The sequence below is a fragment of the Dipodomys ordii genome, unplaced genomic scaffold (genome assembly GCF_000151885.1).
Source record: "Dipodomys ordii isolate 6190 unplaced genomic scaffold, Dord_2.0 Scaffold486, whole genome shotgun sequence".
Classification (NCBI taxonomy): Eukaryota; Metazoa; Chordata; class Mammalia; order Rodentia; family Heteromyidae; genus Dipodomys; species Dipodomys ordii.
Genome location: NW_012267702.1, coordinates 47,868 through 61,122, shown reverse-complemented (window position 1 = coordinate 61,122; position 13,255 = coordinate 47,868). Strand labels below are relative to the sequence as shown.

The following is a 13,255-nucleotide window of genomic DNA, read 5'->3' as shown; positions in this document are numbered from 1 at the left end:
TTTAAAAAGCTCAGGGACACCACCTAGACCCATAGTTCAAGCCATGACCGAACCTTCAAAAACATTGAGTGTGATCAATAGTTAGGCATTTCCTTTTGATTGTAAATACAGTCTCAATGTACTCCAAGCTCTCTGCAAATGGTCTTCCTTCCCCAGCATTCAGCATGCAGGAAATATAGGCATGCAGAATTATAACCAGCTTGAAATATCGCTTTCACAGAATTAGTATGTCCTATTAGAATCATATTCTAGGAAAAGGACAGGTTGGATTCCCACTGAACGAGTTATATGTGTAAGTTTTAAAGTTTTAAAGATTAACTTGTCAGTGAAAGAGTAATTATAAATAATATGACCTGAGAAATTATAACTAATTTGAACCAAACTGACATACTTTCTTTTGCATTTCTTTTAATCCTTTAGCAAAACTGCAGTGGAAACAAAACAAGTACCTCTAAGTGGATTAACAATTAAAATGTAAGATAAAATTTAAATTGTGTGTGTGTGTGTGTGTGTGTGTGTGTGTGTGTGCGTGCGCGCAGTGGCATCCAAGTGAACACAGATTTCATTCAATACTGTTCAGACAGGAGATATGTAACAACTCAATTAGGTGTCTAGCACAGGCAAGGTCCAATCCCCAAAACAGTGAAGGAGAAAGAGAAAGGGAAAAGAAAAGGGAAGATGTGGAAGAAGAAGAAAAAGAAGGTGGAAGACGCGGAGGAAGGAGTAGAAGGCCAGCGCAGGAAGAGGCCAAGAGGGAGGAGGGAAGAGGGGAAGCAGATATTGTTGAGAGAATCATCATTCCTACAATTTGCCACTTAGTTACGGCATGTGGACTCTCTGAGGGAGAAGATTATTTTTGAAAAACATTTCATTCTCTTTACCAGTACAAAGAGGTCTCAATTCAGTTACATTATTCAGAGGTAATAGGATCTAGGAAGAAATAGTTTTCTGGAAGCCTTCAGCAGAAAACAATGAAACTAAGACTCCTAGAAGGAGTCATTATCCCACCAAACTGCTTCTCCCATGGTGCTTCTACCACACCACGTGAGAGCCTCAGTTCTACCCTCTTCAGCAAATTGGATGGAGCTCCTGCCTCACAGCTATGGTTTCTGAACCCTAACTGAGAGCAGAAAGAACAGGTTTAAGGTGATGGTGAAGGATGGAGGAATGATGAAAGAATCAGGAATCTAGGCAGGTTGAGAGGGGTCATACCTCCAAAGTGCAGCTGATCGAAAGGACTAATCACTGTTTCTACTGTCCTTTGATTTGGTTGTGAACACCACAAACATGAGTCTTGAGTTTTCTTACTTTATCGTTAATAGTTTTAATTAAAAATAACAAGTTTCAAACCAGGTGGAGGTTGAGATGTAAGTATTGTGTTTTAAAGCCAGACCTGCCTATGAAGTTCATGAGCCTCCTATCTCCAATTAACCTGCAAAGTCTGGGAAATGGAACTGTGGCTTGTATGGTAGAGCTTGAGCCTTGAGCAAAGAATTCAGAGACAGTGCCAGGGCCCTGAATTCAAGCCGTCTCTGGGAAGACATTCTCAAGAGACCAGCTCTGAGACCAGCTCCATCAAGACTGAGGAAGGGACTAAGGCTTGGGCCACCTGCCTCACACAGTGGCATTACTGTGTTACAGTGAGGAACACTTGTAGCATTCAGTTTTGTGCTGGAAGTCACCTCTGCTTCCTGTGTACTGATACCTTATGCTCGCTTCAATGGGATTGTCTTTCTTGAGCCAACTCTAGGACAGTCTCATATCAAATCAAGTGATAAACGTCGAGGAGATAGAAGGTTCACACAATGACTCCTTTTATTGTTTTTTTTTTCGGTCCAGTTGTGGGGCCTGAACTCTGGGCCTGGCCGCTGTCCCTCAGCTCTTCAGCTCAAGGCTAGCGCTCTACCACTTGAGCCACAGCACCACTTCCAGCTTTTTTCTTTTTGCTTATGTTGTGCTGAGGAATCGAATCCAGGGCCTCATGCATGCAAGGCAAGCGCTCTACCACTGAGCCACCTTCCCAGCCCTCCTTTTGTTTTTTGTTTGGTTTTGCCCCTATATATTTTTGGGCACTAGTTTGCTCGTGCATACCAGACACCTCAATGAGCTGTTACTTCTTTTCTCACTCAGGTAAGGAGACAGACTCTGGGCATTAGTGTCTCATGCCTATAATTCTAAGTACTCTTGAGATCTGAAGGTCATGGTTCAAACCCCGCCTCGGCAGGAAAGTCAAGGAAATTTTTATTTCCAGTTAACTTCCAGCCTTGATTGGAGAAGCTAAGGGAGAGCAGCCAGGCCTTAAAATCAAGCCTCAGTAGCACCAACACTAAAACACAAAAAGAAAGACGTATGCCTCCCTAGCACAAACACAAACACAGGTTTTAAGTGCAAGGATGGAAAAAGAAATTCCAAGAATGCAACCCAAATGTAAGAAGATGTCAAGGTACTCCTATCTGTCAAGGACAACTTGAAGATCAGATGACATAAAAGTTACTTCATGTTGCCAAAGGACAATGTAATGATAGAAAACAAAAAGGCACCTAAGTATCAATGCACCCAATTTCATGCAACAAACACCACTGAACATAAATGAGTAGATGGACCCCAATCATTTTAGACCCTTCCTAAATCCACAAGGAAATCAAAACCTAAAATCAACAAGGAAACCTGATTTCAGTAATGACATAGAACAAATGGAAGAAGTCACCTGCAGGATATTTCACTCAACACGCACAGAATAAATATCATCTAGCAACCCATGAAGTGTTTTCCAAAGGAAATAGTATGGACATAGGGACAGTAGTGTCCTCTTTGTTCATTTTCTTTTCTTTCTCTATTAGTACTATAGAGTAATTATACAAAAGAGTTTCTTTGTAGAGTATAAAGGAAGTCTTAATAAGTACGCATAAGAAAAGATTCTATTACTGCATGTCATCATACCACAGTGGAATTCAACTAGAAATAGACAGCAAGATAAACTACAGAAAAAGGTGAAATACGTGGAGATCGAGCAAAACACTTTTGAATGATTCGTGTGTTAGTGAAGAAAGGAGGAGTATGTAATCAAGTCTAGAAAATCGTTCAAGATGTCTGACAATATGCTTTGTTTTCATCCTTTAGTGATATACCATTTGATCCCACAACAGGACTTGAGGAAGGAAACAGCAATGAAAGGTGAGCTCTAAATACACATACACTCTCACCTATGTGATTTATACATAGTTACATGTATGTAAATACAGACACACAAGAAAGCATATTCACCAGAAAAGAAAGTGGTTGAGATTAAAGAACTTTATTGGAAGTATTGATGACAATGCAGAGTCTTTATGATTTTTTTCTAAGATTCTTTTGCTGTAATATCTCTATTTTAGCTGTCTGAAAAGAGAACTATTAAGAATGCATGTTACTCCTAACTTATTGTAGTACCCAAAACAAGTTGGTGCTTTGATGGAAGCCTCAGCAGAGTAAGAAACTGCTCTCCAGTGGCTCCACCTATAGGATAAAACAAGGTATTACTTGCCAGGCTCTTTTCTCTTTTGATAAATGAGAAAAGGCTGGATATTAGGGGATTTTTTTTTCTGGAACGGGGGCTTGAACTCAGGGCCTGAGGCATTGTCCTTGAGCTTCTTTTGCTCAAGGCTAGCATTCTACTACTTGAGCCACAGTGCTACTTTCAGCTTTTTCTGTTTCTCTGGCACTGCAGTGCTACTTTCAGCTTTTTCTGTTTCTCTGGCACTGAGGAACCCAACCCAGTGCTTCATGAATGCTAGGCAAGCACTCTAGCACTGAAACCACATTCTCAGCCCAGACTTTTTAACTTGAAATATGTTTCACTAAAATACCTTACCTCTAAGGTGTGTTTGCAGCCTGAAACAAAATTCTGTCTAATTATATGCTGGATGTCAAATTCAAGAGATGATTATTAAAAGACACGAAAATCATGTACTGCCCATGTTCATCCCTGATGCCTCTCATTTCATTGCTGTGGGAACTGGGCTGGCCAAGCTATAATGACTTGCCCAGGATGCCAGTTGTTCCTGGAAGAACTGGCATTGGAAGACAGCTCCCGCATACCATATGTGCTTTGTTCAGTTGTTGACTTAAAGTCTTCTTTTACCATTAAGTCAGGGTTAGAATTTTATGTCCAAGGAAAATATTACAAAAGAGCCAAACCTTGGTTGGTGTGTGTGTGTGTGTGTGTGTGTCTGTGTGTGTGTGTGTGTGTGTAAAAGGGAGAAAAGAGAGTTGTTACCACATATATTCTGGATGCGAAGGTGAAAATCTCATAAAACAGAAATGTACACACTTCAGTTATTCATGGAAACCACTTAATTGTAAAACTGCTGAAGACTGTCCTTTTATTATTTTATTAATGTCCTTTTAAATTGATAGTATAAAGGACTTTGCTTTTGGCTATACTCATACTATATGCTAGAGAAACAAAATATGATTGATTTTGTGTTTACTAATTTTTTACAGCAGCTACATCAAGAAAATTGCAAATCGAATTGTGTCATCAATAGCATTCAGGTATTCAGCATACTTCAGAAATAAAACATGTACATGACATTTAGCATCACTATTTGAAGGGAAAAGCATCTGAGAAAGTCAAAACAGAACAAAATCAATTTCTACTGTCAAGATGATGAAAACTAACCTATGTGCCCCTTCATAATAGAATCCAACTTATCTTGGAAAACTGACTTCAACTAGTCTTCAAACTTGCAAAGAAATGACATTTCACCAAGTCTATGTAATGGCATATTGCTATGTTTTTCCTACTTATAAAAATAAGTTGGGCACAGGTGGCTCATATCTACAATCCTAGGTGAGATCTGAGGGACACCATTCAAAACCATCCTGGGCAGGAAAGTCTCTAACAAATTGCACAGAAAAATCCAGAACTGGCACTGTGGCTCAAGTGGTAGAGTGCTAGTCTTGAGCAAAAGAAGCTCAGGGACAGTGCCTAGGATCAAAATTCAATCTCCAGGGCCAGAAAAAGAAAGAAAGACAGAGGGAAAGACAGAAGGAAGCAAGGAAGCCAGGCAGGCAGGCAGGCAGGCAGGAAGGCAGGAAGGAAGGAAGGAAGGAAGGAAAGAACAAAGGAAGGAAGGAAGGAAGGAAGGTGACAGAGACAAAGCAACCAAGAAAGGAAGAAAGAAAAAGAGAGAGTAAGAGAGAGAGAAAGTAAGGAACGAAAGAAGGAAGAAAGGAAGGAAGGAAGAAAGGAAGGAAGAAAAGAAGGAAAAAAGGAATAACACAAGACAGAACAATGAATTGTTAAATTTGGATGTATAGGATACATTCTATTAAGTCCCTTTAACATGTAATTAATTCTGGAACATGCTACTTAGGCTTCCTCTCTACATGAGAAAATGATTTTACATTGTGCTTCACACTACTAAAAATTAATAATATTTTTTTTGGTCCAGTCCTGGGGCCTGAACTCTGGGCCTGGGCGCTGTCCCTCAGCTCTTCAACTCAAGGCTAGCACTCTACCACTTGAGCCATAGCACCACTTCTGGCTATTTTTTCTTTTTGCTTATGTGGTGCTGAGGAATCGAAGTCAGGGCCTCAGGCATGCAAGGCAAGCACTCTACCACTGAGCCACCTTCCCAGACCAAAATTAATAATATTTTAATTTGACTTTCTAACAATATTTTGAAACCAATTCATTCCTTGATTATATAGTAAATAATACAATCAGCTAATTTGAAGTTTGCTTAACATATGTGAGAGAAAGAATTCAAAGTTCTTAAGAGTGCAATTCCATAAATATTTATGGAACTGAATTCTTTTTCCTGTGCCCATTCCTCTATGTAGAAATATATAATCACCTACTAGTTGAAAACCTCATCAATAAAAGTCTTACACTCAAAGTGGAGTTTAGTAGGTTTGTGGCCTCAAGATTGCTGGACAAGCGTTCTACTACCATAATCAGTCTTCTAACCCTTCTTACTTTGGTTATTTTTGAGATAAAGTTCCACTCTTTGCTCTGACTGGCCTGGCCTTTAATCCTTGGAAGTCACCTCACTGAGCTAGCAGAAAGAACAGGCACAGATCATCACACCTGGCTTGTCTTGTTGAAATAGGCTTTGAGAATTTCTTTACTTGGGCTAGCTTTGACTTGTGATCCTCCTAAGTCTCATGAGTAGCTACCATTACAGCCGTGCAGCACCGCACCCATCCCAAGTGGTCCTTCAGGGACTTAGGTCAGTCATGCCTTCACTGAGGTTTAACTAATACATTCTGAAGCAATTACTGATTCCATGCATCTTGAGAAATTCTCAAAGTTAAAGCGATTACACTGACAGGCTTGTCATTTTATTTCCATTTTGTCCTAACTTGCAGTGTTATTTGGAGGTACCTATATAACATGAAATATATTGATTTGGTGGGAGTGTTATTCACTCATCAATGCTTTTGTTGGATAAAAACCAAGTCATTTTTGGACATTCCTATGCACTATCCTCCTTCCTACCACTGGCCAACATAATCTTAAATAATAACATTTTCCCATCTGACCTGGCTTTAATAATTGTGAAACTGTAAGGAAAACTCTATTTATGTCTCTATTTACTTCAGGCTCTTGGGACTATTGCTTATTTTTGTTGATCTTGCATTGATGGTTACGGACATTGCAGTCACTTCAAGCAAGCTTTATATTCCTTTGGAATATAGAAGCATCTCCTTTGTGATTGCTCTCTACTTTCTTGTGGACATTCTTCTTCAAGTCTATGTAAAAGGGTAAGTTTTATTCTTTTCTTGAGCCTAAATCTAAATTGTGCTCTTATAACCCTAGGCTGTTTCTTCACCCAAGTAGCTCAGCCCCACTCTTCCCCTTAACTGTGTTCTGTAAACTCCTATTAAACTCCTTGCTTTAGCACTAAAAATACTACAGTAATTAGCAGGTCCACCCAACCAAATGTGCACCTTTTCAACATTATTCTTGGAGTCATGGTCCAAATCCAGATTCTCATTGACTAGCTTTAATCTGGTTTATATTGCAACAGACTCTCCCCTGGTGTATTTTAGAAAGTACCCAACAGTTAAAGCTTAAAGGATTTTGAAAGGGGCTAAGAAATTAATGTGTCAACATGTACACTAAGAAGGAGGAACATGTATGTGAGGTCTCTTTATTCGTAAATTCATTGTGACTTGAATTTCCACTAAGATTTGATGGTGTATGAAATACTAGATACTAGATCCTGCATAATCCCAAATTCATTAAAAGGCAAACTTTTGAAACCATCTAGAGGTGATCTGGGGAATGCTTATCTCATTAGTGAGATGTGGTATAGCAGGACAGTACTTGCTTTTTCCCTTTCCTGTTTGCTGGATTTCTGAGAAGGTGGGGATGTGAGACAAGCCTTAGAGATAGGCTGCTGTGGGAGTCAGGGACTGGACCTCCTAGCCTTCCTTTCTCCAGATCTTTTCAGAAGGCAGTTTGTGTTCTTTCCCTGATGACTTGTTCTCCTTATGCTTTTGAGCTAAGGAAAGTTATTCAGTGCCAGGTTCGTCAGAGCCTGCAAAAGGCTGCCCCAAAGTGAGAGGATGCTTTCCCTGGAGGACTATGCTCACCTGTGCAGGAGCCAGTCTTGGAAAGGAGCATGTGTTTCTTCCAGTAGCCCTTGGGAACGCAGGATGGGTGCAAGGCCAGATCATGAGTTCACAAGAGCCGCTCCTACCCCTCTCATAAGCTCCTCATATACTCAGAGCCTACTGCTCTAAGGATATTATGATGTACTGAGCTCAACAGAAATGTACATTTGCACTTTTCTTCTCCCAACTACATAGGAGAAGGCAGTGCATGTCTCTTGTCCAGTACTGTGGGTAGATCACTTACTTACTAAGTTTCAATTGCCATGCTCTAGGCATGAAAACTTTCCACAAATATTATATTTTACCATCATCTAATCTAGACAATGCATTTAAAGAATCTAGTAGAGTACCGATTTTAAAGAAGTGGAATCCAGGAAATTTTTTGTTTCGAAGGTTTTCCTTTATCCTCTTGGAGAAGATAACCATTTTATTCTCTTTTACAGGAACAAGCATTATTTTTCTGACATACTTAACATCTTAGATGCCGTCATCATAGGAATCATTCTACTTATCGATGTCACATACATATTCTTTTATGCTGGATTTTTTAAAGATATTCAAAGGTAGGCAACATAACTGCCAGCTTTCCTTTCTTAAATTTGTTTCTTTATTTTTATTTTTCTTGTCTTTAATTCTGTATATTGAACAGTTTTCTGCTTAAGTTCGGTACTTAATAATCTCTTTGAAATGAAATATTTAGAGATGGTAGATAGATTGAATGGTAGAGGTCTGCTTAGCAAGTGTGAGGACCTGAGTTCAAATGACAGTACCACAAAACATGAAAAAAAAGGAAAATGTTGTTACATTTTCATACCCTGGGAAACCTAAGGATGATAGCATTTAGTTTACCGCCAGGAAAAGATGTATTCACTAAAGTACCTTCACTTGGATACTGAAGATGGAGCATCATTTTGAAACTCTCCCCAAATTCCCCTTTGTGTTTCAACTACAAACTCATTACTCTTGAAGCTCTACCACTCTGAGCATTTCCATAATCATGAGTGTATTGACATGACCTTGTGTAAAGTTTAAGTGACTCCAGTCCTAATTCTCTAAGAAGTAGCAACAGGAAACCAGGAGAGTGATGTATACGACAATCCAAAGTATGAATTTTGCAGTGTCATTCTGGTTAAAAATGAAGAATTTTAAGGCAAAGTTAAAGCAGGAAGGGATTAGATAGTGAAATTTTAGTGGATGAGGGATTGATGTCTGTCTGCCTGTCTCTTTGTCTCTGTCACTGTCTCTCTAGAAATGAGATAGAAAAGTACAAATGTATATTTGGAGATTGATGTTAGGGGTCTTTTAGCTGTATCAGTAGAAGTCAAAGAAGTAGATTCCTTTTTACCTTACTTTCCCAGAGCTCCAATGTGATCCCCAAGTAAATATGTAATGTGATAGGCTTGAGAGCTTGAAAATAACCTCAGTCATTAGGGTTCTCCAATGGGCCACCTCAACATCACTTGTTGTCATGCAAGAAAGCACTCTGGGCTCCACCGTGGACCACTGGGACTTGCAACCTGTGGTTTAACCACTCCTCCCAGATGACTCTTGTTTGTACATGTCCACACCAGCCAATATGCTCGGGAACTCTCTCAGTCTGCTGCCTGCCTGATATGCATGGAGTAGCTGTAGGGAAGCTACTGATGTTACTGAAGGAGTAACACAAGTATACAAGAAACTAGTTCACTTGGGGGAAAAATAAAATGTGCTCATCTTAAACTCCTATATTTAGTCTACAAATTCCAATGGGTTTATTACTGTTTCTCTAGATTGTAATTTCTCAACTTGAGTATATTTGTATTTTAGATAAGACAAGACAAGACAAATGTTTACTGCGGCAACGGACGGGAGGGAAAAAATTCTCAAAATCTTCCTCAATTTCCATTAGCAGCATTCCTAGATCTGATTAGCTTCTGCATCCGCTTGGTTGTAACAACTAAAAGTATGTCCACATGTTACCAAATGTCCTCTGGGCATAGGAGTAGAGCTGACTTGTAGAGCACTAGTGTAGCCTGCGAAAGCCATGGGGGGGATGAATAGCAACACATACAGACATAAGTATTTAACTTCCACATGGAGGAACTCTTCTATTTCTGAACTAAAAAGGAATCTTTTCAACTTTATCTATAAATTTATTTAGAATGTCTGTGTTCTTTCGACTACTGAGGCTTGTAACACTTATGCGAATATTCCATCTTGCAAATCAGAAAAGACATCTAGAAAGAGTAATCAGAAGACTGGTAAGTGGGCAGAACATGGTTTCTTCCTATACATGGAAGAGTTTTCCATAGCAATATAAAAATCTTTCTGGTTATATTTCTATTTTTACAGATTAATCAGTTTTGTTTTAATTACCAGGTATCTGGTAACAAGCGTCGATATGACAAGGATGGATTTGATCTAGATCTCACCTATATCACTGGTTTGTGAAACTTTAACTGTTGATTTACTTATATTACTTATATTACTGGGTTTTAAAGTTTAACACATGATTGATTTACATAAATTTCACATTTTTCTTAGAAGTAATTATATTCTTTTTGAAAGTTGTCCCAAACTACAATATTTATATCTAAGCCCTGTTGGTTTGTGCTTTTTGTTTTTGATTTGTTATTGCTTTTTTTTTGTGGTACTGGGTAGTGAACTCAGAGCATTGTGCTTGCCAGAAAGGTACTCTACCACTCAGGACACACTACTAGTAATGGTTATTGCTTTATATCCCAGTTTTTCTAAGCAAAATTCTTCTACTCCTATGCCATTAATTGAGATGAAGTCTGCAACATTCTCCTCATTTTTGCCTCCCAAATAGTTGAACTTTCAAGCTTCAGCCAACATGCCTACACTTTTTCCATTCACTATATGCCCTTCTTGTGCTTTCTCTTCCTTTCTTAGCCTTTTTCTTTCTTTCTTTCTCTCTCACTCTCTCTTTCTTCCTTTCTTTCTTTTCTTCTCTCCTGCCTTCCTGCCCATTCTCTTTCTAAATAGCCTTTCTCTATGATGACACAGACTACTGTTTTAGGGTAATATATCGGTAAGTTACCTCTAGACACAGAAAATCTCATGCATTTCAAAACAAGACTACTTGGTGACTACAGAAGAGGTGACACAGATTTTTCAGGTGGCTCCATTGGCATTTCCTTTAGAATTTCTGCCATTTCAAGCATCCAATAGAGGCCTTGTCTTCTCATATCCTAGAGAATGAGGTCACTACTCATTAGCTCAAGTTTGCTGAGCCAAGAGGGCTACAAAGCACTAAGCACCAGTGGACCCCAAGGAATAACGGGCCAGCTTTAACTTCTATTCTATTGCATAATTGAATACATCATCTAGTTTATGTCAGCTTCTATTCTTTTTTTTCCTCAGAGAAAAGAATTTGGGTAGATGTAGAATAATTTCTGTGATATTTTCCATCTATAATGACATTCATATTAGTGATTCTTTTGATTTCCAGAACGGCTAATTGCTATGTCGTTTCCATCCTCTGGAAAACACTCATTCTATAGGAATCCCATGGAGGTAAGCCTATTCATGCAACTCAAGAGCTTAGTGTTGACCCAGGCAGGGCAGTATTCTGCAAGCTTATTCTTTTAGCTGAAAATTCATACTTGCTAGCACGGTACCAACTTGCTTTTGTTTATGCAAACCACTGCCAACCTACTTATTGGTAAGAGTAGGCCTTTATTTCACTCAAGATTCGGGGTTTGTAAATATGAATTGCAGTTCATGGAGTGGTTCAAATGATTAGGTACAGGATTGGCTACTTTGCTGGGCTTATCTAGGCATCTCTGAGCCTAGCTGGCCATCTGAGGACTAGCTAATCTGATATGGTTTAGCTAGGTGCCTCCTAGGATGTCTCTACTACCAGGCAGTTAGGTCAGCTGAAATGGACTCAGGAACAGCAAGCAAATGAATGGAATTACATCAAGGCTAAGGCTTGAAGTGAACATTGTGTGGCCCTGAATTCCTTCTATTACACAAAAGGAATGACAAAACCAGTCCAGAATCAAGGAGCAGAGAATAGACTCCTTCCAGATGAGAGGAACTGTGGCCATGTGTGTGGTCTTTTGGGGAGAAGGAGAAAAAAGTATAAAAAATATATGTTCTTACGCATAAACTCCCCTAAATTTTTATAAGGGAAATCCTGCTTCAAAGTCTCTAGATGACTAAGCTAATTTTAACACAATAAAGCTACTTACTATGAAATTAGATTAAATTTTGGCTTAGGAAATATGTATGTATGTATACTTCTGTAATTCACCCTGTTCTCCCTTAATAAAATATAACCACAGATCTGTATGTGGATGCATATACATAAATACATTCGATTGTCACTTCATGACAGGAAATGTTCTGTTGGGTGAAAACTCGCTGAGTGAACATCAATGCATGTAGTTAAAGAAAGCTAGAGGACTCCTCAGCAGCCTCATCGTATAAGATTACTGGTGTATAAGCTGTCCACCCGTTATCCAAAAGTAGCCTCAGTCCTAAATGGTCCTTTCCCAACATAAGACCTCAACATAAGACAAAATGGGCAAGCACCTTCATCATCAGAAAAATGCAGGTCCAAACCACAATGAGATCACACTGCAATATCCCCCAAACACTGGCAGTTTTCAAATAGATTAGGGGTAGCACAAACTAGCAAGGATTTTGAGAAAGGAGATCCCTGGCATGTTCTTGGTGGGAAAATCAATTAGCACAGCCATTGTAGAAGATAATGTGGGGGTTCTTCCAGAAAAAGAGAAATACAATGATCCTATGATCCAGTAATGCTACGACTGGGTATTGATGTAAAATAAAGACATCAGTATATGCCACAGACACAGGCACCCCTGGTTAATAGCAGCACTATTCAGGACTGAATAACCAAGAGATGAAAACAACCTCCTAAGTGTCCATTCACAGATGAATGGATAAAGGAAGTGTGGCACATATACAGGAGAGAGTATTGTTCACTCATGAAGCAATGAAATATTGCTTTTGGTAACAACCCAGAAGTTCTCTGTTAAGTAAAATAAGCCTACAGGCTAGAATGTAGAATGTGGAATATAAGAGTATTGATCTCAAAGAAATTGAGAATAGAATAGGGACTACCAAAAACTGGGGAAGGTCAAAGGGAGAAAGGTTGGAGGAAGGTTAATCAATGAGTGAGAAACTGCAGTAAAATAAGAGTCAACTGACTGCTGAGCTGTTGCACAGTGGGGTGATTACAAAAACAGCATTTTATGATCTATTTCAAAAATCAAGAATAAAGGATTTGATATTATATGAATACTTCACACAATAGTTGTATAGAACCTGCTTTAGATACATATATGGGTATCTATGTATGTACACACACACACACATAGACACACACACACACACACACACACACACACACACACACACATATGTATATGTATACCGGCTGTGTGTGACTCAGAATCTCATGTGGTACTTATAAATACGCACAAATTTATGCTTACATATGTAAAGAACAAAATGTATTTAAATGAAAATCATCATTATTTAATAATGTAGAATATGTATGCTTATATAACTCAACTTATATTGAAGTATACTCAAACTGCACTCATGTTAAATGTATCTGTCAATGCAATTATGGATAAGCGCATGCAACCAACACCTCTATCAAACTGTTCAATAT

The 13,255-nt window shown here is 38.8% G+C and overlaps 1 protein-coding gene across 1 annotated transcript in view; it reads left to right on the top strand.

Annotated features, from left to right (window-relative positions):
• The window catches only part of LOC106001847 (phosphatidylinositol 3,4,5-trisphosphate 3-phosphatase TPTE2-like), a gene marked incomplete at its 5' end in the record, with an annotated part of 58,380 nt that overhangs the window by 15,442 nt on the left and 29,683 nt on the right, over nucleotides 1-13,255 (top strand). The window contains 7 exons of the mRNA XM_013036809.1: nucleotides 3,243-3,304; nucleotides 4,486-4,533; nucleotides 6,589-6,750; nucleotides 8,049-8,168; nucleotides 9,746-9,845; nucleotides 9,964-10,027; nucleotides 11,057-11,121. Coding sequence (XP_012892263.1) covers nucleotides 3,243-3,304; nucleotides 4,486-4,533; nucleotides 6,589-6,750; nucleotides 8,049-8,168; nucleotides 9,746-9,845; nucleotides 9,964-10,027; nucleotides 11,057-11,121 — 621 coding nt within the window. The remainder of the gene's footprint in view (nucleotides 1-3,242; nucleotides 3,305-4,485; nucleotides 4,534-6,588; nucleotides 6,751-8,048; nucleotides 8,169-9,745; nucleotides 9,846-9,963; nucleotides 10,028-11,056; nucleotides 11,122-13,255) is intronic.